Source organism: Rhinichthys klamathensis, unplaced genomic scaffold (assembly GCF_029890125.1).
Source record: "Rhinichthys klamathensis goyatoka isolate OS25496 unplaced genomic scaffold, OSU_Roscu_1.1 h1tg000082l_1, whole genome shotgun sequence".
In the NCBI taxonomy this organism is placed as follows: Eukaryota; Metazoa; Chordata; class Actinopteri; order Cypriniformes; family Leuciscidae; genus Rhinichthys; species Rhinichthys klamathensis.
This window is the reverse complement of record NW_026606624.1, coordinates 360,286-386,446: the sequence shown is the minus strand read 5'-3', so window position 1 is coordinate 386,446 and position 26,161 is coordinate 360,286. Positions and strand designations below refer to the sequence as shown.

General features: G+C 37.4%; 1 protein-coding gene across 5 annotated transcripts in view; it reads right to left on the bottom strand.

The window, feature by feature from the left end:
- Positions 1-3,805: 3,805 nt before the first annotated feature.
- The window catches only part of chd5 (chromodomain helicase DNA binding protein 5), a 43,189-nt gene continuing 20,833 nt past the window's right edge, over positions 3,806-26,161 (bottom strand). For 3 of the 5 annotated variants that reach the window (XM_056251364.1, XM_056251362.1, XM_056251366.1), the window contains exons 14-40: positions 25,896-26,087; positions 25,615-25,815; positions 25,207-25,344; positions 24,728-24,849; positions 24,379-24,552; positions 24,056-24,197; positions 23,103-23,234; positions 22,394-22,511; positions 22,173-22,297; positions 21,422-21,668; positions 21,158-21,330; positions 19,476-19,650; positions 19,297-19,383; positions 18,614-18,702; positions 18,370-18,503; positions 18,141-18,285; positions 11,655-11,814; positions 11,480-11,559; positions 11,202-11,397; positions 11,030-11,116; positions 10,164-10,316; positions 9,929-10,037; positions 8,955-9,087; positions 8,681-8,876; positions 7,012-7,175; positions 6,780-6,906; positions 3,806-4,599 (exon numbers count right to left, since the gene is read on the bottom strand). In XM_056251364.1, coding sequence (XP_056107339.1) covers positions 4,472-4,599; positions 6,780-6,906; positions 7,012-7,175; positions 8,681-8,876; positions 8,955-9,087; positions 9,929-10,037; positions 10,164-10,316; positions 11,030-11,116; positions 11,202-11,397; positions 11,480-11,559; positions 11,655-11,814; positions 18,141-18,285; positions 18,370-18,503; positions 18,614-18,702; positions 19,297-19,383; positions 19,476-19,650; positions 21,158-21,330; positions 21,422-21,668; positions 22,173-22,297; positions 22,394-22,511; positions 23,103-23,234; positions 24,056-24,197; positions 24,379-24,552; positions 24,728-24,849; positions 25,207-25,344; positions 25,615-25,815; positions 25,896-26,087 — 3,927 coding nt within the window. In that variant the 3' untranslated portion in view covers positions 3,806-4,471. Of the gene's footprint in view, positions 4,600-6,779; positions 6,932-7,011; positions 7,176-8,680; positions 8,877-8,954; positions 9,088-9,928; positions 10,038-10,163; positions 10,317-11,029; positions 11,117-11,201; positions 11,398-11,479; positions 11,560-11,654; positions 11,815-18,140; positions 18,286-18,369; positions 18,504-18,613; positions 18,703-19,296; positions 19,384-19,475; positions 19,651-21,157; positions 21,331-21,421; positions 21,669-22,172; positions 22,298-22,393; positions 22,512-23,102; positions 23,235-24,055; positions 24,198-24,378; positions 24,553-24,727; positions 24,850-25,206; positions 25,345-25,614; positions 25,816-25,895; positions 26,088-26,161 lie in introns of those variants that run through there. The other 2 variants (XM_056251363.1, XM_056251365.1) reach the window with 2 other exon arrangements.

Here is a 26,161-nt window from a genome sequence, read left to right as displayed (position 1 = left end):
CCAGCCTGGATTACAGCTTTCTTCTATGCCAAAAATATCAAGTTACCAGTCTCTGTCCAGTTTTGGTTCCCAACCCTTGGAGCAAACTATAACGTAGTCATTGCTTCTGGCTATGAGTCCGTGATACTGTACAGCCTGGCTTTCAGGATACAGCACAGCTGCATTCCCAAACTACTCAAAGCAAGCTTTTGTCCCCAGGCATGTTGAGGCTGTTGCAACAAGTGAAGACATAGCTGCATACTTGATTTCTTCATGCGTTTTGCATTATAAATAACTTAATAAACATGTTTGTGGTTTTAGTGTTTACTGGGTTGTGTCTACAAACAGACATATGTATGTTATCACTATCCATTCCTCAAATAATTTATTGGTCAACATGTCAGAGTTAAATTAATGACATAGCTTCCTACTATCTCTAATATGCCTTTATAATTAAAGACAAATACTCCCTCCAATCTTCTGATAAAATTAGCAATACAACAACTGGCACTACAGTGACCCCTCTTCTAGTGCCCGCTAGAATGCTAAAACATGAAAGTAATATATACACTCACCGGCCACTTTATTAGGTACCCCATGCTAGTAACGGGTTGGACCCCCTTTTGCCTTCAGAACTGCCTCAATTCTTCGTGGCATAGATTCAACAAGGTGCTGGAAGCATTCCTCAGGGAGTTTGGTCCATATTGACATGATGGCATCACACAGTTGCCGCAGATTTGTCGGCTGCACATCCATGATGCGAATCTCCCGTTCCACGACATCCCAAGGATGCTCTATTGGGTTGAGATCTGGTGACTGTGGAGGCCATTTTAGTACAGTGAACTCATTGTCATGTTCAAGAAACCAATTTGAAATGATTAGAGCTTTGTGACATGGTGGAAGTAGCCATCAGAGGATGGGTACATGGTGGCCATAAAGGGATGGACATGGTCAGAAACAATGCTCAGGTAGGCCGTGGCATTTAAACGATGCCCAATTGGCACTAAGGGGCCTAAAGTGTGCCAGGAAAAAAACCCCTACACCATTACACCACCACCACCACCACCAGCCTGCACAGTGGTAACAAGGCATGATGGTTCCATGTTCTCATTCTGTTTACGCCAAATTCTGACTCTAACATCTGAATGTCTCAACAGAAATCGAGACTCATCAGACCAGGCAACATTTTTCCAGTCTTCAACTGTTCAATTTTGGTGAGCTCTTGCAAATTGTAGCCTCTTTTTCCTATTTGTAGTGGAGATGAGTGGTACCCGGTGGAGTCTTCTGCTGTTGTAGCCCATCCGCCTCAAGGTTGTGCGTGTTGTGGCTTCACAAATGCTTTGCTGCATACCTCGGTTGTAACGAGTGGTTATTTCAGTCACTGTTGCCCTTCTATCAGCTCGAACCAGTCTGGCCATTCTCCTCTGACCTCTGGCATCAACAAGGCATTTCCGCCCACAGAACTGCCGCTCACTGGATGTTTTTTCTTTTTCGGACCATTCTCTGTAAACCCTAGAGATGGTTGTGCGTGAAAATCCCAGTAGATTAGCAGTTTCTGAAATACTCAGACCAGCCCTTCTGGCACCAACAATCATGCCACGTTCAAAGTCACTCAAATCACCTTTCTTCCCCATACTGATGCTCGGTTTGAACTGCAGGAGATTGTCTTGACCATGTCTACATGCCTAAATGCACTGAGTTGCCGCCATGTGATTGGCTGCTTAGAAATTAAGTGTTAACGAGCAGTTGGACAGGTGTACCTAATAAAGTGGCCGGTGAGTGTATATATATATATATTATTCCTCCATAATCTACATACATCTGAATTAGAAGCAAACATTGGAATCTTATTGGAGAGAATTTATTAAAACACATTAAACAAATACACTGAGTACAAAGCGAAATGATGGTAGTTCACTTGTGTTTCCATATTCTTATCTCTGCAGCAGAATAGCAATATTGTTTTGCTCATAGCTGTTTAGAAACCAGGACAAAGATCTCTCTGGTCCAAAGTAATCTGAAGACATCTCACATGCAGTGCGTTCATTGCAACAAAGGTGTCTTGACCAGGGTCTTTTGGTAGCTTTTGAAGCCTAGTATGTACTTGAATGAAGAGACTTCTAACATTAGACTGAAGCGCTTTTTAAATACTTCATACATTCATTTTGGCTTCAGTTTGATTGCATTTAAATGGAGCTCAATGTCAATATCAATACTGTTATAAAAAAGAATAAATGAAATGGTGTAAACTCATCACACAGGATAAAAACAAAACTTAATTTCACAACACATTTTATGCTGCTGGCTCTCTCTTTATAACCTTGGGTTTAAGTTCCCTTGACTCTTGAGGCTGCCTTTATGTTTCATTGAAATCCTTTGAGGTTTCTCGCGTCCCCCCCCCCCCCCCCCCCCTCCCCCCCATAATCTTGAACCCCTTAAGTTAAAACTACTGCAAAAGAAACTATGATCACATTTACAGTCAGCCATGACACTTCAGTGCCATTTACATTGATGCTGAGATGCAGAAAACAAACAAAATACTTCATCTACATTAATTAACATGACTACCACAGACTGAAACTGAGTATACGAGTTATTGAAGGAGGTTTCTACTGCGTTTGAAATGGCCCATAGGAGATGTCGTCTCTATGGTCACATCCGATCTCCATATAAAGTGCGCTGCTTAAAACACAGTTACACAAGGCATATCATTTCAGATAAAAAAAAGAAAAAACGAAAAATCCATATCCACACCACTTATGGCACCAAAACAATCATGTCAATACTATCCATAAACTCGGCTTAGTAAACCGACGCACTTAGGGTCCAAGTTTTTACAAAATGTCAAGCAAACTGCATCTGACAATAGAAAGAATATGATAATAATAATACAAAATGTGTGTAATTAAGTGTACAAATTCAGTGTATCCACATGTGAGCCTATTCAGGAACAAGTTGGAAACACTGCACAAATATTTCTGTGGATCTGAATTCACTTTGAAATTAAAAACTCGTAGAAATATTTCAGGCATGCCGTTGATAACTACAGAATTATAATTTGGCTTGTCCCTTAATTTGTAAAATCAAACAAAATTTCTTTACAAAAGTCTTTAAAAATGCATTGTATCGTTTGAGAGTGTTTAAAAGCAAAAATTTGAAACTTGTTTTTGTTTAAGCACCTACATGAATAAATTAAATTAAAAAAATGTACATTTACGTAAATTAAAATAAATTTCAATCTATAAATTGTCCTTTTAAGTGAGACTACTTTTATACGTTACCAAAACATTTCCAGACATGGAATTATGGGCGGAGTTTGTTTCATTTTAACATGTATTCTGACAGTTTCCCCATAGACTTACATTGCAAATGAATTACTATAAATACTTTTGTTTTGTTTTTTACAAACCGAGGGACAAAATAAGTTCTGTGGTATTCTACAGCTGGCCACAGATGTTGTCAATAGAGTTCACATTGCATTTAAAATTAAACATTCCTTTAAAGTTGTTGGTAAGCTCTAACGTTTGACAGCAAACACCACAATTGGGATGTTTTTCTGATTTTTCAAAACTATCAGCTTAGTTCACAAAAACATTCCATTTGCCATTGATTTATTACCGCTTTTAGGTGCAATCTGAAATTTTTGTTCAGCAGGTCATGTGATCTTGAATGAAGCATCCCAAGCTTTTATTAGGCTGCTAATTCATTTGAGTGTACACTGTTTTAAATTGTTTTTCAAAAGTACTATTAATTTCCTTAGGGATAAAATGTTTTTTTTTTTAATGTTTTTATAATGAAATAAAATCACTAAAAGCACCATTTAAACTTTCAAGGGTCAACACTCTTTTTCTTCATAAAGAGTAAATGTAAACTGAAAAAAAAAAAAAAAATATATATATATAGTACAATTCAAAAAGAAAACATTAGTGGTGACATACTGTAAAATTATCTGAAGTATTCCAGAGAAAAATGACAGTCATTGCACTATTCTGTTTTTAGATGCACTACACAGCAATAACCTGCAGGGGCAGCAATAACACACCATTCATGAGCAGAACCAGGAGCAAAGCAGAGGCTGCAAATGAACCCAGAGGTGGGACGTCCCGTCCTTGAGCTGGCCAGGAACTAGTAGCACCTCCAGATGGCTCAATGTTAGCAGAGATGAAAATGTCCTTCAAGGCCATCAAGAAAAACACATCATGATGTAAAAATAATAATATAAAAACAAAGCTCAAAGGACTGTCAGAACAACGGTGCCCTCTACATAAGCGTCCTCAGTCTCTCCTTAATCGATCAAGACTTTCGTGTTGCAGAAGTTAAAAAAGAATGAAAGAGAAACGGAACTCTACCGAATAAAACTTGTAGGCGTGTACAAGTATTCTGAAAGACAAAAAGTGCAACTGATAAGGTTCGCTGTTTAATATTTGTTGTTTGGAGGAGTTCTCCGTGGTTCTGTCTGTGTCGTACAGATAGAGGATGGAATGGCTGCGGGCTAGTCCTCGATGCATATAACATCGCTGGGTTTGCCTGATTTCAAATCAGGGGTGGCCACATCTCGCAGAGCATCACTGGACTTCTTCTCCAGGTAGCTGGTTGGTGCCGGAGGTCCGTTTGAGGACACTAAGAAGAAGAAAACAGCAGAATTATACTTCCATATATTAAACTTAGATACTACCTTTAGTTATTACTTTCTCAGTGGTCACCAGGTAAGTCTTAAGGCCCGTTCACACCAAGGACGAAAGAGAACGATAAAGATATAGTTCTAAAAATTCTTTCTTAATATTAAAGAATAGCAGAGTTCACACCACAGCTATAACGGTAACGGCAACAATATAGTTGGAATCACTTTCAGAACGATTTTATCCAGCTGATGAACAATACAAATATTAGAATAAACGATACCGTCCGCTGGTGTGGACGCTAATACAGGGTTCCTACAGGTTTCTTCAAGTTAAATTCAAGTCTTTTTAAGACCTTTTTAAGACCATTTATATAAAAAAATGAATACCTATTTCACGTCCCTACCAGCAAAGAAAAACAAAATCCTTGAACTTGTGTTCATTTATTTTTCAAATGTGGAATGGGTAAAAGATGATAAGCCAAGCAGGTGTGAAAAATAAAAACATTTCAGTAGGCCACAAGAAAGTTTGCAGAACAATGTTAAGTTGTTTTTTAACATTAGCTAGCTACTTATTCCATGCTGGGAATATGGGGAACTGAGAGACCCCTGAACAATAAACATCGAAAATTACAATAATCGTGGTTGACAAATGAAACTTTTGAGGAAAAATACAATACGGAGAAGTTACATACAGCACAATTTTTAAGACCCAGACATCAAAATTCAAGTCTTTTTAAGGTATTATTTCCAAATTAATAAATCCAATGCTTTTAAGGCTTTTTAAGACCCCGCGGGAACCCTGTAATATAGTTCTTTATCTTTCTAGTTATTGTTCTTGGTGTGAACGGGCCTTTGCTCTCAGACTGCTTGCCGAAAAAATGCTCCAAGTAAGTGTCATTATAGAATTAGTTTTTATCTTTTTATTTCCATTTTTAGTTTGTTTTAGTAATTTTGCTATGTGCTTATGTCATAATTTAAATATCTCTATATAGCTTTTTAGTCATTTTAGTACTTCAACTTATTTATTTCAGTTAGAAGCCAAGGTAATATTTGCATTTTTCATAATTATACGTATTTTAGTTTTTAAAGTTTTTCCTCCTAATATCTATATTTTATTTAATATATTTCAAATTTTATAGCTTAATATTTAATAGTTTTAGTTTACATTAACAACATGGCTGTTAGTTGCATTTAGTACACAAAAATGGAAAGCACATGTGAAAGACACAAGCTGATCAGATTTTTTTGACTACAAGGTTAAAAAATGTAATCACAAGAAGTTCACTTGGTAGTGAAGTAGATATTAATTTAGATAAGTAAAAGGCATGTAAAAACAAGACTAACTGTGGTTGCTTGCTTTACATGTCGGTCAGGTGGTCTCTTCCTTTTCAAGTAGGCGGTTCTTGGACATAATATGCTGCAATAAGAATTCAAAGACATAAAAGTCTGGCTAAGGGAGACTAGATAAGTCTTAACCCAGCTAACAAAAAATATGTTCTAAAAACCTTTTGCTTACATTGCCATTAAGTTATGAAAACAGAAATTCTGAATGTTCTCTGAATGTTCAAATCGTCCAGTTTTTTTTAAACGTTTAAAAAAAGTTTTTTTCTTGGATATGGAAATGTGATGGGAACTTTTGAAGGTTCTCTAAAAATTCTGAAACAAGTGGTAATATTTACAAATGTTAGGCGAACATCCATCTATTCTACAATGTTTCAAAAAAACGTTAGATGAATTATGTATAGATAATGTTTTTGTGCTAAAGTATTGAAAACATTATTAACTCTTTTACAGGCATTGACAGACTTTTCCGTCATTTTTGAAACAACGCTTCCCCTCCATTGACAAAATTTTCCGGCTTTCCGCATTTTCCCTGCTATATGGTAGGGGGCGCTATTACGCATCTTCTGAAAGAGTAAAGAATCTCCGGATCAAAACACAGGCATAAAAGGAGCAGAAACAAGCGATTAAAGCATTGCTTATGCACATTGTAGTCTTTGGGAAAAAAAGCAATTTTTGTTCAAAATGTTGCTGTTTTAATGAAACTTACAATTCAAGTGTTGATTATAAAAAAAGAATGCATGAAGCTAGAATAAAACTATTCCTTTTATATATATGTTGCATGTTCAGATATTCATACTACAAAATATTCATTTCAAGACTAATGTAGGCCACTAACCACTGACGTACGGCCCCAGGGGCATCTGGCTGTAGTTCACCATCGCTGTGCCTCCAGGTCCACGGAACCCTCCGGCAAAACTGCTATTATACATCTGAGAACAGCTGAAAGAGCCCTGAGGGAAAGGCTGAGGGGAGGTGAAACAGAACATTCTAATATAAAGGTTCATTCACATAAGGCCCATTTATTATTCATCTTGTATGGACTACACATATGGCAAGAGACGTGTCACCTGCTGAGGTGGCGGCTCGTTGCCCCGGCTGGTGAGCCTGCTGAGGATGCCCCGCTCTGACATCTGGAGCCGGGAGGACACGGGTGGGACCCGCGAAAGCATGGAAGGCAACCGCGTCACGTCAGCCTTCATATCGCTTAACAGCTCCTCCAGCTGATTCAACACTGAAACAACACCAGTGAATATCAAAATAATAATAATAAAATAAAACTATCAAAGAACTTTACAGGTGGAGTTACAGAGTTTTATTCAGCAAGGATGCATTAAATTGATCAAAAATGACAGTAAAGACATAATGTTTTAAAAGATTTCTATTTTAAAATGAATCGCATTTTGAACCATTTTTCTATTCATCAAATAATAATGAAAATATTAGGTTTTCAACATTGGCAATAATACATTTTTCTTGAGCACCATAGTCATGGTCATGTTGTTTCACTGTCTTGTTAAGTTTCTAGTTTCTTCATTGTCATTGCCTGAGTTATTCATTAGTTGTCATGGTTTCTTATTAGTTGCGCGCCTGTTCCTTGTTCCTTTGATTACCTTCCTCTGTGTATTTATGCCTTCTGTCTTCCTCAATTCAGAGTCTCTCGTTAACATTATGTTACATTTACATTTATTCATTTAGCTGACGCTTTTATCCAAAGCGACTTACAATTGCTATGAGGTCGCACGCCTCTGGAGCAACTAGGGGTTAAGTGTCTTGCTCAGGGACACATCGGTGTCTCACAGTGGATTCGAACCCGGGTCTCTCATGTTAGTCATGTTCATTTATCATGTTCATTAAAAGTTTGATTTTATTGCTCATTCTGCGTCACGCATCTTACCTAGGGTTGCATTAACTACATGGCAACCAGTGACAATCAGCATATTAGAATGATTTCTGAAGGATCATACCACACTGACGATTGGGAGTAATGGCTGCTGAAAATTCAGCTTTGCCACCGCAAGAATACATTACATTTTAAAATGTGAAAAGATCTTTAATATTCAGTTGGATTTTGACCCAGTGTCACTGGTGGTGGGTATACCTAATGGACGCATTGTTTCATCTGCTAATAAGAAATTGTATAATATTCTATCCTTTGCTGCCAGAAAAAAATATTTTTCTTAATTGGATCAGTGATAAATCTCCATCTCTTAAAGATCGGCATAAGATCATTTTTGAGTCGATTCCCCTTTACTACATCAAAAAAACATGCCAGTTGTATAAAGTCTGGAACCCATATCTGGACTATTTGGAAACTCATCTTCGCCCTAATATATTACAAGGAATTTTGTAATTATATAACTCTCTGGAAATTGAACCTTTGTCCTCTTCTGCATCTTTTTGAAATATGTTATTGTTTTGTTTTTATTCTCTAATCTGTTCTCTATGGTTTAGTCCTGTTTTATATAAAAATCGGAGCTATTGGTGTTCCTTTATTTTATTGCGTTTTTTTGTGTGTTTTTTTGTATTTGTTATATTTGTATTATAATGAAAATTCAATAAACATAATTATAAATACAAAAATGTAAAATGTAGTCTTGATGAGCATAAGAGACTTAATTCAAAAACATTACAAATCTTACCGAACCCAAACTTTTGAACAGTAGTGTACATTTAGTTTTTATTCGGTTTATAAAGCTTCCAAGCATCAGGGTGTTTATTATATTTTTAGAATAACACCTTTGTGCAGCACAGCATTGGCTGGCTTGTTCCCAGCCAATGACTCTTTGGAGAGGTGCTGATGGGACTCAGCCAGGCACTCCACCTCTGCGAAACGCGTGTTGAGGGCCATGGCAGGGTGACTGGGGTCCTGAGTCATATTCAGGTACGCCGCGCGCCGTAGCTGCTCCTCGATTACCAAAGCCTGTTCCAGGAGCTAAAACGTGAATGAAGAATGAGTGAATATGAAAGATTCTTTTTATTGAATTCAAATAAAACACATAATAACTTGTACCTTAAAACGTCTGGCGAGAAATTTATTCTTCATTTCTAAGTAGTTCCCTTTGTGCATTTCAGTCTTGAAAGGCTCATTGAGAATGGTGTACCGTGGGTCATTCTGAATGTCCTGCCAGCGGGCATAGCCATGTCTGAGAGTACCTGGTTAAGGATTACCTTATTTACTAAAAAGGTTTTACACACAATAGCAATAAAGCACACAACCCAAAGTGGTAAAGATGTGTGTGTGTGTGTGTGTATTGAAAAACAGCACTTTAAAGAACACGTTGGGTGAACTATTTTAAAAGACAAAAAAAAAAAGTTTGGGGTCAGTAAAAGCTTCATTCTTTGAATCAGCAAGAATGCATTCAATTGTTCAGTGGCCGTAAAGATAATTATAATATTATAAAAGATTTCTATTTCATATCAATGTTGTTCTTTTGAACATTTGAACATCAAAGAATGCTGAAAATGTATCTTGAATTCCACAAAAACATTAAGCAGCTCAACTGTTTCCAACATTCATAGTAATAGGAAATGATTCTTGAGCACCAAATCAGCATACTGTATAAGAATGATTTCTGAAGGATCATGTGACACTGAAAACTGGAGTAATTCAACTTTTGTCATTACAGGAATAAATTACATTTTAAAATAAATTTTGTTATTTAAAATGTAATAATTATTTCTCAACAGTTTTTACTATCTTTTTAATCAAATAAATGAAGCCTTTGAGCATTAGACTTCTTTCAAAAACAAAAACAAAAAGAAATGGCAGTGTAAATGGCATTTTTTCTTTTAAAATATTTAAATTTCTGAACTTTACCATTCCATATATTAAAATTGGCACATCACACTCAGTTGTAACTTCATTAAGAAAAGAGAACAACAAAAACAACAAAAAGAAAAACACAATTACAGTAAGATAGAAGCCATTATTATAGCAATATCAAGACAGCTCAAAAGCTCTATGGAAAGAACAGGTAAGGATACGTTACGATGCCAGCCAGCAGCCAGTAGTCATGGCGACGGTGCCAGATGTCGTACATTTTGCCAGATGACACAGCTGCGCGTTCCTCGTTCTGCCACAATGTGTGTAATTCTGAACACACAAAAACAATCATGCACATCCATGCATTCTTTATCTCTGCAATAATTCACATAGAATTCTGAATCCGCTGTCCACGAGACAGCAAATCAGAACGACATCAATAAGACTGCAACTCACCTGTGAATCCTCCATCTGCGATGTTGAACATGAACCGAGTCTTGACGCTGTTCTTGTCATCTCTGTGGCTCTCGTCTGTGTCGTCCCTCGCATCTTTCTCTCCATTCAATTGGTTCACGATTTGTTCTTCAGACTTTAAATCATCAGGAATGGCTGCAAAAAACATGAATTTTTTTTACAGTAAGCAGAAAAGAAGAATTTGGCACTTTACTTTCCATTAATAGGGTACAAATCGATGTCCTATTAACTTTTCAAGCCTTAAGGATCAAATGTTTTTTTTTTGTTGTGAGACTGATTAAACTGACTGACAATTTTAGTGCTGTATGTGTGAAGCTCAACCATTCCACTCAAAGATATATATACAATTTACTTTTATTTATGGGAAATATAAATTTATCAATAAATACAAACCAACATTTGGTCCCAATCTATTGGGTCCCAATTTATACTTGGTCCCAATTTTTTTTTTTTTATTCTATTTTTAAATGTATTTATTTTCCAAATGTTGTCTATTTACTTTGGATGTCTGTATAATTTGTAATGCTAGAAAAATACAAAATCACAAATCAGGGTTTTAAGCAATAATCAGACATTTTGGTTGCAGGGTTTCACAATAAAATACAAAGAAAATGAATAGAACATAAAACAAGTAATATTTATTTTGACCTCCTGAGGGAGACAAACTATCTGAAGACACCTCTTTTTACTGACCATTTGTTGAAAAAAAAAAAGTTTCAGGCCCTATTGTGTAGAAAGTGTACATTTTAAGATGACAATTTGAAGATAAAATGGATCTGCAATCTCCTGACCCCTTTTATTCTTATCTTTTTTTTTAAGCATCATAAACAAATGCCACAAATACTGACCTGGTTTTTGCTCCTTTTCGTCTAATTTTGCTGGGCTGGGTTTATTTTCCCCTCTCTCCGGAGAAGTTTCTTTCCCTTTACCGCAGTCTTAAATACACAAAATATTTTAATATTTTGTTTATTGAGAGAAATTTTTCATAGAATCATTATATGCATGGTGAAGAATCCTTACCCAAAGGTGTCTGATTGGCTGACTGCTCACTAGGCTTAGTGGGCGGCTGTGCTTGATTGGACGATGACTCTGAAGGGACAGGAGGGGTGTCATTCTTCTCGTTCTCTTCTATTCGTTTCTCCTCCGGACTGCCGCTCTTTGACTCTTCTCCCTCACTGGTCTTCTCTGGTGCAGGGGAGGGTTCTGGTATAACTGGCTGATGTGAGAAGAGATACATTTTAATAAAGACAAGTGAAATGAGAGACAGAGGAGATATTTCTTGATGACTTCAGTCTGACCTCAGGGTCCAGCGATTTGGTGCTCTCTGGTTCTGTAATCTCCTTGTCTTCTTGAGAACCGGACATCGACTCCGTCTTATCTTTTTTGTTAAAAAAACAAAAGGCAAATGTTACTGTCTAATTAACCACAAACCACCAGCATTTCATTATATAGAACACATACACTCTCACACACCTGAAGGAACAGGTGTGCTGGGTTGAGTCGGAACCGGACTGGCAGGAACAGGCGTGTTGGGGTCCGATGAGACACTTTCAGTGAGTTTTTTCAGCTCCAATCCCACAGGAATCAAATCTGGTGTACTAAACTTCCCATTTACATGCTCAAACTCCTGAACCTACATACACAACAAAAACAAAAGCAAGAGAAAATGTAAGTAGTTTTCGTTTGTCAAATTAAAACTTGTAATTTATTTTTAAATATGTATTTTATTTTAATTTTAAAGGCCTGCTTAATTTGGATGCATATTTAATATGTATTGCTAGAAAAATCGAAATAAAAAAATCGGGGTTTTAAATTGTATTTACATACAACATAACAACATACAGGTCCTTCTCAAAAAATTAGCATATTGTGATAAAGTTCATTATTTTCCATAATGTAATGATAAAAATTAAACTTTCATATATTTTAGATTCATTGCACACCAACTGAAATATTTCAGGTCTTTTATTGTTTTAATACTGATGATTTTGGCATACAGCTCATGAAAACCCAAAATTCCTGTCTCGAAAAATTAGCATATCATGAAAAGGGTCTCTAAACGAGCTATTAACCGAATCATCTGAATCAACTAATTAACTCTAAACACCTGCAAAAGATTCCTGAGGCTTTTAAAAACTCCCAGCCTGTTTCATTACTCAAAACCGCAATCATGGGTAAGACTGCCGACCTGACTGCTGTCCAGAAGGCCATCATTGACACCCTCAAGCAAGAGGGTAAGACACAGAAAGAAATTTCTGAACAAATAGGCTGTTCCCAGAGTGCTGTATCAAGGCACCTCAGTGGGAAGTCTGTGGGAAGGAAAAAGTGTGGCAAAAAACGCTGCACAATGAGAAGAGGTGACCGGACCCTGAGGAAGATTGTGGAGAAGGACCGATTCCAGACCTTGGGGGACCTGCGGAAGCAGTGGACTGAGTCTGGAGTAGAAACATCCAGAGCCACCGTGCACAGGCGTGTGCAGGAAATGGGCTACAGGTGCCGCATTCCCCAGGTCAAGCCACTTTTGAACCAGAAACAGCGGCAGAAGCGCCTGACCTGGGCTACAGAGAAGCAGCACTGGACTGTTGCTCAGTTTTGCATGTCATTCGGAAATCAAGGTGCCAGAGTCTGGAGGAAGACTGGGGAGAAGGAAATGCCAAAATGCCTGAAGTCCAGTGTCAAGTACCCACAGTCAGTGATGGTCTGGGGTGCCATGTCAGCTGCTGGTGTTGGTGCACTGTGTTTTATCAAGGGCAGGGTCAATGCAGCTAGCTATCAGGAGATTTTGGAGCACTTCATGCTTCCATCTGCTGATAAGCTTAATGGAGATGAAGATTTCATTTTTCAGCACGACCTGGCACCTGCTCACCGTGCCAAAACCACTGGTAAATGGTTTACTGACCATGGTATTACTGTGCTCAATTGGCCTGCCAACTCCCCTGACCTGAACCCCATAGAGAATCTGTGGGATATTGTGAAGAGAAAGTTGAGAGACGCAAGACCCAACACTCTGGATGAGCTTAAGGCCGCTATCGAAGCATCCTGGGCCTCCATAACACCTCAGCAGTGCCACAGGCTGATTGCCTCCATGCCACGCCGCATTGAAGCAGTCAATTCTGCAAAAGGATTCCCGACCAAGTATTGACTATTGAGTGCATAACTGAACATAATTATTTGAAGATTGACTCTTTTTTTTTTGTATTAAAAACACTTCTTTTATTGGTCGGATGAAATATGCTAATTTTTTGAGACAGGAATTTTGGGTTTTCATGAGCTGTATGCCAAAATCATCAGTATTAAAACAATAAAAGACCTGAAATATTTCAGTTGGTGTGCAATGAATCTAAAATATATGAAAGTTTAATTTTTATCATTACATTATGGAAAATAATGAACTTTATCACAATATGCTAATTTTTTGAGAAGGACCTGTACATTACAACATAATTTGCTAACAATAAATATATGTACAGCCCATAAACACTCCTGGGTGTCACAATCACGTTACTTTGGACTCGTGTTTCGTCATCGTCTGCCTTTGTCACTCATTTGTTGTCACGGACACTGAATTATATTCAGCTGTGAACTCAATCATCACCATCATCATCACCTGTATATACTGTACTGTATGTTCGGTTCTCTGTCAGTGTCTTGTGTTGACTTTAGTGGATGTGTTGTATGTTGCTATATTCCTGTTTGGATTACCCGTTGGATTTATTAAAGGTGACATATTATGTCCCTTTTCACAAGATGTATAAATCTATGGTGTCCCCAAAATGTGTCTGTGAAATGTCAGCTCAAAATATCCCTCAGATCATTTATTATAGCTTGTCAAATTTGCCCCTTTTTGGGTGTGAGCAAAATCGCGCCGTTTTTGTGTGTGTCCCTTTAAATGCAAATGAGCTGCTGCTCCCCGCCTCTGTTCACGAAGAGGGCCAATCCTTAATACAAGCTTCGGATACTCTGGTAATAACAAGTGCGAATTTCATTTAAATCTCAGAAATAACCAGTAGCGGAGTGCAGCCTTACAGAGAGACGTCGGGAAGAGGTTGCAACTTATAGACGCACCTGGACATTTCTGAATGGTTAGTGGATACATTGATGTAGTTGTTATAGAGTTACATTGATTCATCTCATCGACTTGCATGTACTGTCATGTTTAACTTTTACACAAGTTGACAGTTCCCTGAGGTCTTTATAAGACAGCTGTGACATTTTTTGGTCAAATAGTGTTCTGTGCTCGTCTCTGCAGCAATGACCGAACAGTTTGCATGCTTTGATCCAACTTTTGCCATTGTGTTAGAACTGTTTACACTGTTGTAAACCAAATGGCGGCGCCGTGGGTGGAAACGTGCAGATTAAGGGGCGGAAATATTATAAAAAGATCCCCTTCCTACGTCAGAAGGGGGGCGGAATCTGATTGGCTTATTTTTTTTGACATGCTGGCAGAGAAAGGCTTACCAAAACAACTGGGTTACTGGGTTGTCACTTTTCATGTTTTCAGGGTTGGTAGATGCACAGGGGACCCAATTATAGCACTAAAACACTGAAAAAGTCCGATTTTCATGATATTTCCCTTTTAAATATTACCTTATTGCCTTAATAATTCATCTTCGTGTGTGTTTATACAACCACCCGCATGACAGAGGGCAGAAAAAAAGGCTAAATATTTAGTGGTCTTTTAATGGGCTTAACCATTTTAATCACAAATCACTGGTCAGGAAATTAGCACAAGTACTGTAGAAAAAATAACTGCACGAACATTGTCTTGTTGAAACTGATCAATTGTGGGAAGCAAGCCATTCTGCAATATTCTCCTGTACTCCAAAGCATTAAATGACTATTCACAGTGAAGTAGCTCACCAATACCAGCAGCTAAAAAGTCTCCCACACAATGACACCTCTTCCTCCATGCTTCACTGTGGTAAATATGCATTTATTATTATATTTCTCGGCAGAATTTTGAAGACACAGCTCTGGAGCATCACCTTGCAACTCGAGTTTCATTGTGATTCATCACTCCACACACAACTTCCCATTATCTGCAAAAACCTCATTCTGTCTTTAATGTTTTTCTGAGACAGCAATGTCCAGAGGAAATAAAAATAACAAATGAGATCTCTAACATCTCAAATGTTTCACCTAGACAAAAATGAGGTTACTTTAACATCGAATGGAGACTTTTGCTTGAGTCTCCTGCTTCTCACACTTGCCTCCTGAGACAAAAACTCTAACACTCTCACAACGGTCTCCTTTAAAGTTTTAGAAGAGATCTCATCTTCATCACACACTGTGCTCATATTTTTCTCCTTAGCTGGAGACTCTGGATCGCTCACATTTGTCTCCTCTAAAGTTTTAGACAAGATCTCAACAACATCACACACTCTGCTCATATTTTTCTCCTCAGCTAGAGGAACTGGAGCTCTCATATTTGGCTCTAAAAGTTTAGAAGAGACCTCAATAATATCACACAATGTGCTCAGATTTTTCTCCTAAACTAAAGACCCCGGTGGTCTCATATTTGTCTCCTCCAAAGTTTCAGGCAAAATCTCAATTAATAACAATAACAATATGATACTAATAATAATAATACAAAAAGAGCAACCTTTGCAAGACAATAAAGAGATCTCCCATGTTTCTCACAGGCCATCCTCATTTTGGACTCCTTTTTCTCAGAACTTTTTCATGTCTTTAGGAGAAACATCTGAGACACTGTTGATACTAAAATGAGCGATATTTGAGAATCACAACTAAGTCTCCTAAGCTTAAAAAGAGCAACCTCTGAGCAATAAAATATTCCTATAATGGAGTCTTGAAAGAGATTGCAGCAAGACAATAAAGAGATGTTCTATGTTTCTTCTGCCACATTCTCAGTTTTGGCTCTTTTTCTCTCAAACATTTCTCATGTCTCATTTGTGTCTACTTTGATTTATCCTAAGGAATTTTAGGAGAAACATCTGAGACATTGTTGATACTAAAATAAGATATATTACGAGAATCACAACTAAGTCTCATGAGCTTAAAAAGAGCAACCTCTGAGCAATACATTTTTTTTAAGTAGTGCATTTGCTTAAATTTTGTTAATTTCCTGACCAATAAAGTTAAGACAATTAAAAGCTTAGTGTTTAGCTATTTTGACCCATTTTGTTTTTAGCCCAGGCATGCATATATACAGTTAGGTCCATATATATTTGGACACAGGCACAATTTTCACACTTTTGGCTCTGTATGCCACCAGAATAAAATTAAAATGAAACAATCAGGATGAATTTGAAGTGCAGACTTTCAGCTTTAATTCAAGAGGTTGAACAAAAATAGCAAGTAAACATTTTAGAAACTGCAACCATTTTTATACACAGTCCCCCCATTTTCAGGGGCTCAAATGTAATTGGACAAATTAATATAATCATTAATAAAATGTTTATTTTTAATATTTTGTTGAGAATCCTTTGCAGGCAATGACTGCCTTAAGTCTGGAACTCATGGACATCACCAAAGACTGGGTTTCCTGCTTTGTGATGCTTTGCCAGGCCTTAACTGCAGCTGTCTTCAGTTGTTGTTTGTTCGTTGGTCTTTCTGCCTTTAGTTTTGCCTTCAGCAAGTGAAATGCATGCTCAATCGGGTTGAGATCAGGTGATTGACTCGGCCATTGCAAAATTTTCCACTTCTTTTCCTTAAAAAACTCCTGGGTTGCTTTTGCGGTGTGTTTTGGATCATTGTCCATCTGTACAGTGAAGCGCCTTCCAATCAACTTTGCTGCATTTGGCTGAATCTGGGCAGACAGTATATTCCTATACACTTCAGAATTCATCCGGCCGCTTCTGTCTTCTGTCACATCATCAATAAACACCAGTGATCCAGTTCCACTGGAAGCCATGCATGCCCATGCCATCACACTGCCTCCACCATGTTTTACAGATGACGTTGTATGCTTTGGATCATGAGCTGTTCCAAGCCTTCTCCATACTTTTTTCTTACCGTCATTTTGGTACAGGTTGATCTTAGTTTCGTCCGTCCAAAGAATGCTTTTCCAGAACTGGTCAGGCTTTTTTAGATGTTTTTTGGCATAGTCTAATCTGACCTTTCTATTCTTGATGCTTATGAATGGTTTGCACCTTGTGGTGAACCCTCTGTATTTGCTCTCGTGAAGTCTTCGCTTGATTGTAGACTTTGACAATGACACGCCTACCTCCTGGAGAGTGTCCTTCACTTGGCTGGATGCTGTGAATGGGTTTTTCTTTATCATGGAGAGGATCCTGCGATCATCTACCACTGTTGTCTTCCGTGGACGTCCAGGCCTTTTTATGTTGCTGAGCTCACCAGTGCATTCTTTTTTTCTCAGAATGTACCAAACTGTTGATTTGGCCACTCCTAATATTCCAGCTATCTCTCGGATGGATTTATTTTGTTTTTGAAGCCTAATGATGGCCTGTTTGACTTGCATGGAGAGCTCCTTTGAACGCATGATGTAGGTTCACAGCAATAGATTCCAAATGCAAATACCACTCTTAGAATCAACTGCAGACCTGTTACCTGCTTAATTGATAAAGAAATAACGAAGGAATAGCCCACACCTGTCCAAGAAACCACTTTTGATTCAATTGTCCAATTACTTTTGGTCCCTTGAAAAAGGGGGGTGGCTACTCTCAAGAGCTGTAATTCCCAAACCCTTCCTCCTATTTGGATTTAAATACTCTCAAATTAAACCTGAGAGTGTGCACTTTCAGCCCATATCCATTATATAACTATAGCTTGAATATGTTTTGGTAAATATCTGGAAAAAAAAGAATTGTGCCTGTGTCCAAATATATATGGACCTAACTGTATATATATACATATATATTGTGTGTGTGTGTGATTCAGTTATATACTGTATATGTACAAAAAACCCCATAAATTAATAATTAAACAAATAATAATTCCATCAAAAGTGCACATATAATGCAGCAAGTAATTCATCACCTTCTTGCGCACCAGAGACATGACACCAATCCGGGTGAGAACGTGTTGGCGGGACAGGCCTTCCCTCGGGACCCCATCTGCAAATGTCTCTGCTCCATCTGCCCCCGGCTCACACAGGTGCCTCATGAACAGAGACACATAAGCCCTGAAAAACATACAAGAATAAAGACCAACGAATGAAAATGCAGAAAAAATATGAACAGACTATTACAGAGAGACACACACATACCTGAACTCCTTTTCACTTTTCCCTCTCAGGTCACGGACCAGCCAGTGAGAGTTGAAGGCATCTTGTGGGGGCATTCCCCAGCGCATAATCGCATTCAGGAAGGCTTTCCGCTGCCTGGCATTAAATCCCAATACCTAAAATCCCAAAGGTAAATAGCCAAATGAAAGGTTAAAATTATGAAAAGGAATTACCTGATGAAAGGAATTACACAATACACTTCTCATAATATTGTAAGAAGATTCACCTCTATATTTCCACCAACTCTAGCCAGCAACGGAGGCAACGGTTTGTCCCGATCACTCTTCAACTGTCTGCGAGATTGTCTGCGTCCTCCTGGAGGAAGAGCAACTCATTTAGGTGACTGAAAATCTCCAAGTACTTTGATGTCTGCCATCAAGCATTCACTACTGTCCATAAATGTGGGGTCAGATTTTTTTTAAATGTTTTTGAAAGAAGTCTCTTATGCTCACCAAGGCAGCATTGATTTAATCTATTGTGAAATTATTTATAAATAAAATAACAAATCATTTCTATTTATTACTATTTCTATTTTAATATATTTTAAAATGTATTCCTGTGATGGTAAAGCTGAATTTTCAGCATCATTACTCCAGTCTCCAGTGTCACATGATCCTTCAGAAATCATTCTAATATGCTAATTTGGTGCTCAAGAAACTATTTTTATTATTATAAATGTTGAAAACAGTTGAGCTGCTTAATATTATATGGATTTTTTGATGAATAGAAAGTTCAAAAGAACAGCATTTATTTGAAATAGAAATCTTTTTTTTTAATGTTAGAAATCTCTTAACTGTTACTTTTGATCTATTTAATGCATCCTTGCTGAATAAAAGTATTAATTTCTTTTTAAAAAAATCGTACTGATCCCAAACTTTTGAACAGAAGTGTGTATATAAGGATGCCTACCTTCAGGTCGTTCCTCAAAATCTTCATCCTCATCCTCGGACCCGACAGAGTACTCTGACTGATTATCTGAAAGATCGTCCTGCCATTCTGAGAACAGGATTGAGACGGAAATTCTTGTACACATATATAATGCAGTTTTATGCTGAGTTATAGCACTGTCAGCATCTGTGTTTGGGTACCTTGATCCTCCTGAGAGGCGTCATTATAGTTGACCTGTTTGCGGATGCGTTTTCCTTTGCCCAGGTTCCTGGCCAGATCCTCCTGCTGCTGCTCATAATGATGCCTCAAGAGCTTCTCCCAGTAATCTGGATCAACATTCTCTTCCTGCTTAATAATCTCCCTCTGGACCTCCTCCTGCAGGAACAACACAAATACAGATCATACATCACTGGCCTCTTATTGACTTCAGCTAAGATAATTATAATTATTATAGACTAATAATAATCCTAAATATTTGGGATTTGTATATAAGATAATATCATTTTTTTGTATTATTTAGTCCCTTTAAGCTACATGAAGCCTTTCCTCCATAATAAAGGTTTTTGGCCCAACAAAGAAACCTTCCTTACTAAAAGAACTGTGGTGGTACCATGGTACAGTGAGGGTATGGTTAATGGTACTTTGATATATAACAAGGTACTGAATGCTTACCATATTCATATACCATGGTGCTCCAAGGTAGAAAATCCACACAAATCCACAAATCTTTATCTTTAGGACTTACTGTCTGCACTGTCATTTTTCTATTGCCGAAATCGAATTCCTTTGTTCAGACAGCTGTGTATCTATATGGGTTGCTAAAGTAATGATGTAAGCATCAGCATGATCCCAAAAGACTTTCTCAAATTGATAATAGCTGTCTGTCAGTGTGGAAAAATATGGAAAACTGGACAATTTTCTATCATGACATCTCCCAATAGGTACATGAGAGAATAATTGACATTTTACACATTCATGTCCAAAACTGCTGACTTTCTCACTCACTCACTCACAATTGACTATTCACTACATAGAAAAAAAGACAGAGAGAGTTAAAATGAGCGCATTCGAACATAGCTCCAAACACTGCGTACATTGTATGACATTACATACACATTTTTTCATGTTTTTGAAAGAAGTTTCCTAAGACCTCGGCTACATTTATTTGATCGAAAATACAGTACAAATAGTAATATTGTGAAATATTATTACAATAAAAAAAAGCAGTTTTTTCATTTTTTATTTATTCTTGTGATGGCAAAGCTGAATTCTTTGATGAATAGAAAGTTCAGAAGAACAGCTTTTATTTGAAACAGAAATCTTCTGTAACATTATAAATGTTTTACTGCCACTTTAGATCAATTTAATCCCTCCTTGTTAAATAGAAGTATTAAAAAAGCTTTAGAAAAAAAACCCCGCCAACCACTGACCGGCAGTGTATGCGTCAGGTCACAAAATAAAGAAAATGATTTACAACCTGATGTGACTGTTTAATTGAAAAGAAAAATAAATTTAATAATAATAAATAAATAAAATAAACAGGTGTAAACATCGTTTACACTGCATTGCACATTTTTTGTCTTTTCAGACTGCAAAAAAACAAACCCCTTCAGAGATGCCCAATAATCAGATTTTTTTCTGCCTGCAGGAACAATGCTGCCCCTCCACATAATACTAAAACCATAAGCAAACAACAATCCAAGGGGCTTTTGTGAAAAACCTGCAACTTGCAAAACTATGCCCTCTTGAGCATAGAAGAGTCAAATAAAATAAAGCATTTCTAAGGTAGTCATTCTGAAAGGATGAGCTACCATTCATCTTTGATCCCTTGTTTAATAAAAAAGAGGCATGAGGAACAGACAGTAAAGCATCTGAATCTCACCTCTCCATCCTCCTCTCTCACCACATACTGAGCCACCTTAAATGAGCTCAGGTACTCGTTCATGTTCTGGATTTCTGTGTCTTCAGTGGCATCCTGACTACGATCCAGCAGTTTAGAGATGGCGTTATCGTCATAGTGTATCACACTACCCTCTTCTCCTTCTTTATTGTCTCCTGCGAAAAAGATTTAGGACGTGAACTACTAGAATCCACCAAATCCACAAACAAAGTGCAGAAACATTTTTCTTAAACCACTTCAGCTTACCCATCGTCCTGGCAGCTTCCACGTCGTCTTTGAAAAGCTCCTCAGTGCCAAACTTGAGGATGTCGTCTAGTTCCTGTTTGGACATGGATCCTGTCTTAGAGCCCAAGCCAGGACGCACCACCAGGTGGGTCAGCATCATCTTTCGCTTGGCCACCTGGGTAATACGCTCCTCTACGGATGCCCGAGTTACAAAGCGATAGATCATCACCTTTTTATTTTGCCCGATACGATGCGCCCTGCTGAATGCCTGCATGGACAAAGAGAATAGATGAAGACAAAGTGGAAGAAGAACACAAGCAAGAAAAACGTAAGTGATAATTGAATAATGGAGAGCTATAGATAAACACGATTTCATAATATGTAATATATCAACATTATACGTATAATCTATATATATATACACACATATATATATATATATATATATATATATATATATATATATATATATATATATATTGTTATTGTTATTTTCATATTTTCTAGCATTAACATTAAGCATCCAGATTAAACTGTCAATTTAAAAAAAAAATATATATATAATATTATATATATTAATATACATATACAGTATATATATATAAAATCTCTCATATACATAAACATACTTTTTTTAATACAATTCATATAATAAAAATAAATAAATACTGTCACTTTAGATAGCTTCAGTTTTTGCTTGTAGTGCAGTTAAATACTTTTAATAGTATTTTAACTACACAGTTTACTTCCCCAGCACTGGTGTTTGCATTACCTGAATATCATTGTGTGGGTTCCAGTCAGAGTCATATATGATCACTGTGTCTGCGGTTGCCAGATTGATGCCCAATCCTCCAGCACGTGTAGAGAGCAGAAAACAGAACTGCTGAGCCCCGGGTGCTGCACACAGGGTGACACAGTCAGTATGAGTGCCTTAGTATTCACTATCCCACACACGCACAGACATCACTGCAGGTTTACTACCGGCATCCTCACCGTTAAATCGATCGATGGCCTCCTGTCGCAGGCCCCCTGTGATGCCCCCGTCAATACGCTCATATTTATACCCCTCAAACTCCAGGAAGTCCTCTAGCAAATCCAGCATCTTTGTCATCTGAGAGAGGGATCAACAGTGCAGGATAAGACAGAAACAAAAAGATACCTTTATCCAACAAAGGGGAAAATGGCAGCATTAAGCACAATGTAAAGCAAACCTGGCTTGCCAGGTCATACTTAATTCCATCCATGCAAAATACAACAACAAGAGGGGACAGAGGCACGGCACTCACCTTTAATCAAGCTTAAAAGACTGAAGAAACAACTATAACATTAATATGTTTATTCTCAAGCACTTAGAAAAGAAAAGGGTGGAAAAATGAAGTCTCATCGAGACAACCCCCCTTTACATGTGCCATTCATCAAATTAATGGATGCATTGATTCCACAGGCAATTTAAAATGGGAGGGAAAAAAGTCAGAGGACTAAACAACAAAGCAGAGATAAATATAGGCTCCGCCTTTCCATTTGTCAACTCCATTTAAAAGATGAATGAGCTCCCCTTTTATTTTCTATTCAGTTTACCATCTAATTAATCTTCCATTGAAATAGAGGCAAGTCCGCCACATACAGTATTTCTGTTTTTTCCTTTTGTTATTCACATGGCATTTTGAGCTTCAAAAGAGGGAATAAATACCACACACTATACCTGAGAGAAGATAAGAACCCTGTGCCCTTCGTCTTTGAGTTTTTTTAGCATCTTCTGAAGCAGGGTGAGTTTCCCTGAGGATTTCACCAGGAGGTTACCGTCGTAAGAACCGTTGGGTAAGACTGGAGCTTCCTGCATGCATAAAAATCAAACGATTTTTGAAATCAAGTTATTTTAAACACTATTTTAACATAATGCCATATCTTATGCTGACCAAGGCTGCATTTATTTGATGAAAAAAAAAACTGAAATATCACATTAAATATGAAATATTAAAATTTGAATTATATTTCATTCACAATTCTTGTGATGGCAAAGCTGAATTTTCAGTCTTCAGTGTCACATGATCCTTAGAAAATCATTCTGATATGTTGATTTGATGCATAAGAAACATTTCTTCTTATTACCAATAAAAATAATAATAACAGTAAAATAATATAAATTAATAATATTTTTGTGGAAACTGTGATCTATTTTTTGTTAGGATTCTTTGGAGAAGATTTTTTGTTAGGAAAGTTTAAAAGAAAAAACAGCATTTATATCACATAAAAATCTTTTGTAACATTTGATATTAACTTCTGATAATTCATTTAAGGATCATATTTGATGACGTTTGCATCATTGATTCTGTTATGCTCCTGTTTATTACTGTAAAGCTGATTTGAAACAATCTGTATTGTATAATAGCACTATATAAATAAAGGTGACCTAAACAACTTCATTATGCCAGAACTTCTTGTCCTTGAACATGAGAATGTAATATAAGGCTAATATTATGCATCACATTCGCTTCAGGACACTAAGAAACAATACACTCCTGAACAAAAGCTTCTCAGCCTTTAAATAGCTCTTATAAAACAGAAACTGTATTGCCATTACATGTGCTAAAAATAAACAACAGCAGTGGTATAAATTGGGGGCCTCCATATGTTCTCCTCCCCTCCCCTCCTCACCACTGCAGCCACTGGAAACAAGTAGGGATGGTTGCAGCATTTCTTCAAGTCCATCATGATGTTAAGAAGGGACACCTGGTTCCCTCCTCCCTTGGAATTCAATGCCTCAAAGTTACGTGTTAAAATGAACTTGTAGTATTTCCTGTGAGAGAAAAAAATATTAAATGATCTTGCATGTGAAACAGGGGTATTATAGTTAATGGAAAAGTAAAACCATAAAAAAACTTTTTTTTTTAAATGTATTACTTGAAATAAATGAACATTAATGAAAAAAAAAATGGAAAAAAAACTTAAGCATTAGGAAGAGACAAACTATGACTGACTTCTGCATGGGGCTGAGTTCTACTCGCACTATGAGCTCGGTTTTTGCCGGCATGTTCTTAAACACATCTGCCTTCAGTCTTCTGAGCATGTGTGGCCCCAGCAGGTCATGTAGTTTTTTAATCTGGTCCTCTTTCGAGATGTCCGCAAACTCCTCCAGAAAGCCCTCCAGGTTACTGCGCACAGCAACATTTTCATTTGGATATAAGGGAAGATAGAATTCACTTCCATCAAATCATATGAAAAACATGTTCCATTATAAGCCCTGAGATTGCTCTGCGGGGGATCATTATTCTACGAGCAGATCTACAGTATGAATCACCAGGTGAATCATGCAGTCTGCAATCTTACTTGAAGCGCTCCGGGGTGAGAAAGTTGAGCAGGTGAAAAAGCTCTTCGAGGTTGTTCTGCAAAGGGGTTCCGGTCAAGAGCAGCTTATAGTAGATTTTGTAGCCATTCAGAATTCTGAAAAACTGAGCGTTGATTTATTGATTATTTAATCATTTATTAAGCAACCTAAAAAATATCTAAAGCTATAAATAATAATATTACGATATAAAGTGGGGCACAAAAGGAAGAGACAATAAAAAAATCTGCTATTCAAAATCTAATTTAAACCTGAAAATGTTTTAGTTTTTATTACATACATTTTTTTTAGGATTTTAAACAATGTACAACTAAGGTAAAATGTAAAATTGAAAATTCTGCACTAAAACTGGTAATAAATCAAATATTTAATATTAGTAATAAAAAAATATTTTTATTTTACAATTGTTATGACTATGATGATGTCAGTAAAGCAAATGTAAATCTTTCCTTGAATTCTGTACCTTTGACTGGTTATTCTTCAGTCGGTGGGCTTCATCCACAACCAGACATGCCCAGGTAATAGAGCCAAGTATGGCCTGATCAATGGTGATCAGTTCATATGATGTCAGCAGGACATGAAACTTTATCGGCGTGTCCTTCTGTGATGGAAAAGTGCGATATAACTGACTCTGATCAGAAACAATGCATCTCTAAATTAAACCTTTCAGAAGCTAGGATACTTTGTAAATTGTTTGGATGCTGAAACATGTATTCAGGTACCAGTAAAAATCATCTTTAAAATTTGTGAACAAAAAAAGTGTTTTGGTGCAAAATATTGTTTTGGTTGGAACATGGTAAAAAGCATTAGAATGTTTCACTCTGAATTAATTATAACATCGGGTTGACGTTAATCAACAACTTTCTCTCACCTTCATGCGGAAAACCTTGCGCCCCGATTTGACGGCGCTGTCCTCGAAGGTAAATTCATTCTCGCGTATGACGGCCCTGCTGTCTTTGTCCCCTGTGTAAGTCACCACGTAGAAATCTGGAGCCCACATCTCGAACTCTCTCTCCCAGTTGATGATGGTGGAGAGTGGCGCACTGACCAGAAACGGCCCTTTGGAGTGACCCTGAAACAAGCAACTCAGTTACACTCTGTTTCCTTTCACTCTCAAATGCATTTGAAAGAAAGTTCAAGTGGCGCACAGACCTCTTTGTAGAGTGAGTACAGGAACACTATAGTCTGCACAGTCTTGCCAAGGCCCATTTCATCAGCCAAGATTGTGTCGGTTCCTTGGGCCCAAGAGAAGCGCAACCAGTTCAGGCCTTCCAGCTGGTATGGGTGCAAAGTTCCCCCTGTGTCATCGATGTACCATGTCTGCTGTTCAAACTTGATGGTGGGCTGTGTCCAATGATATATCAATTTGGGAGGGAGTGATAATGGGATTCAATCTACGCAAAAAAAGTGAAAACTGA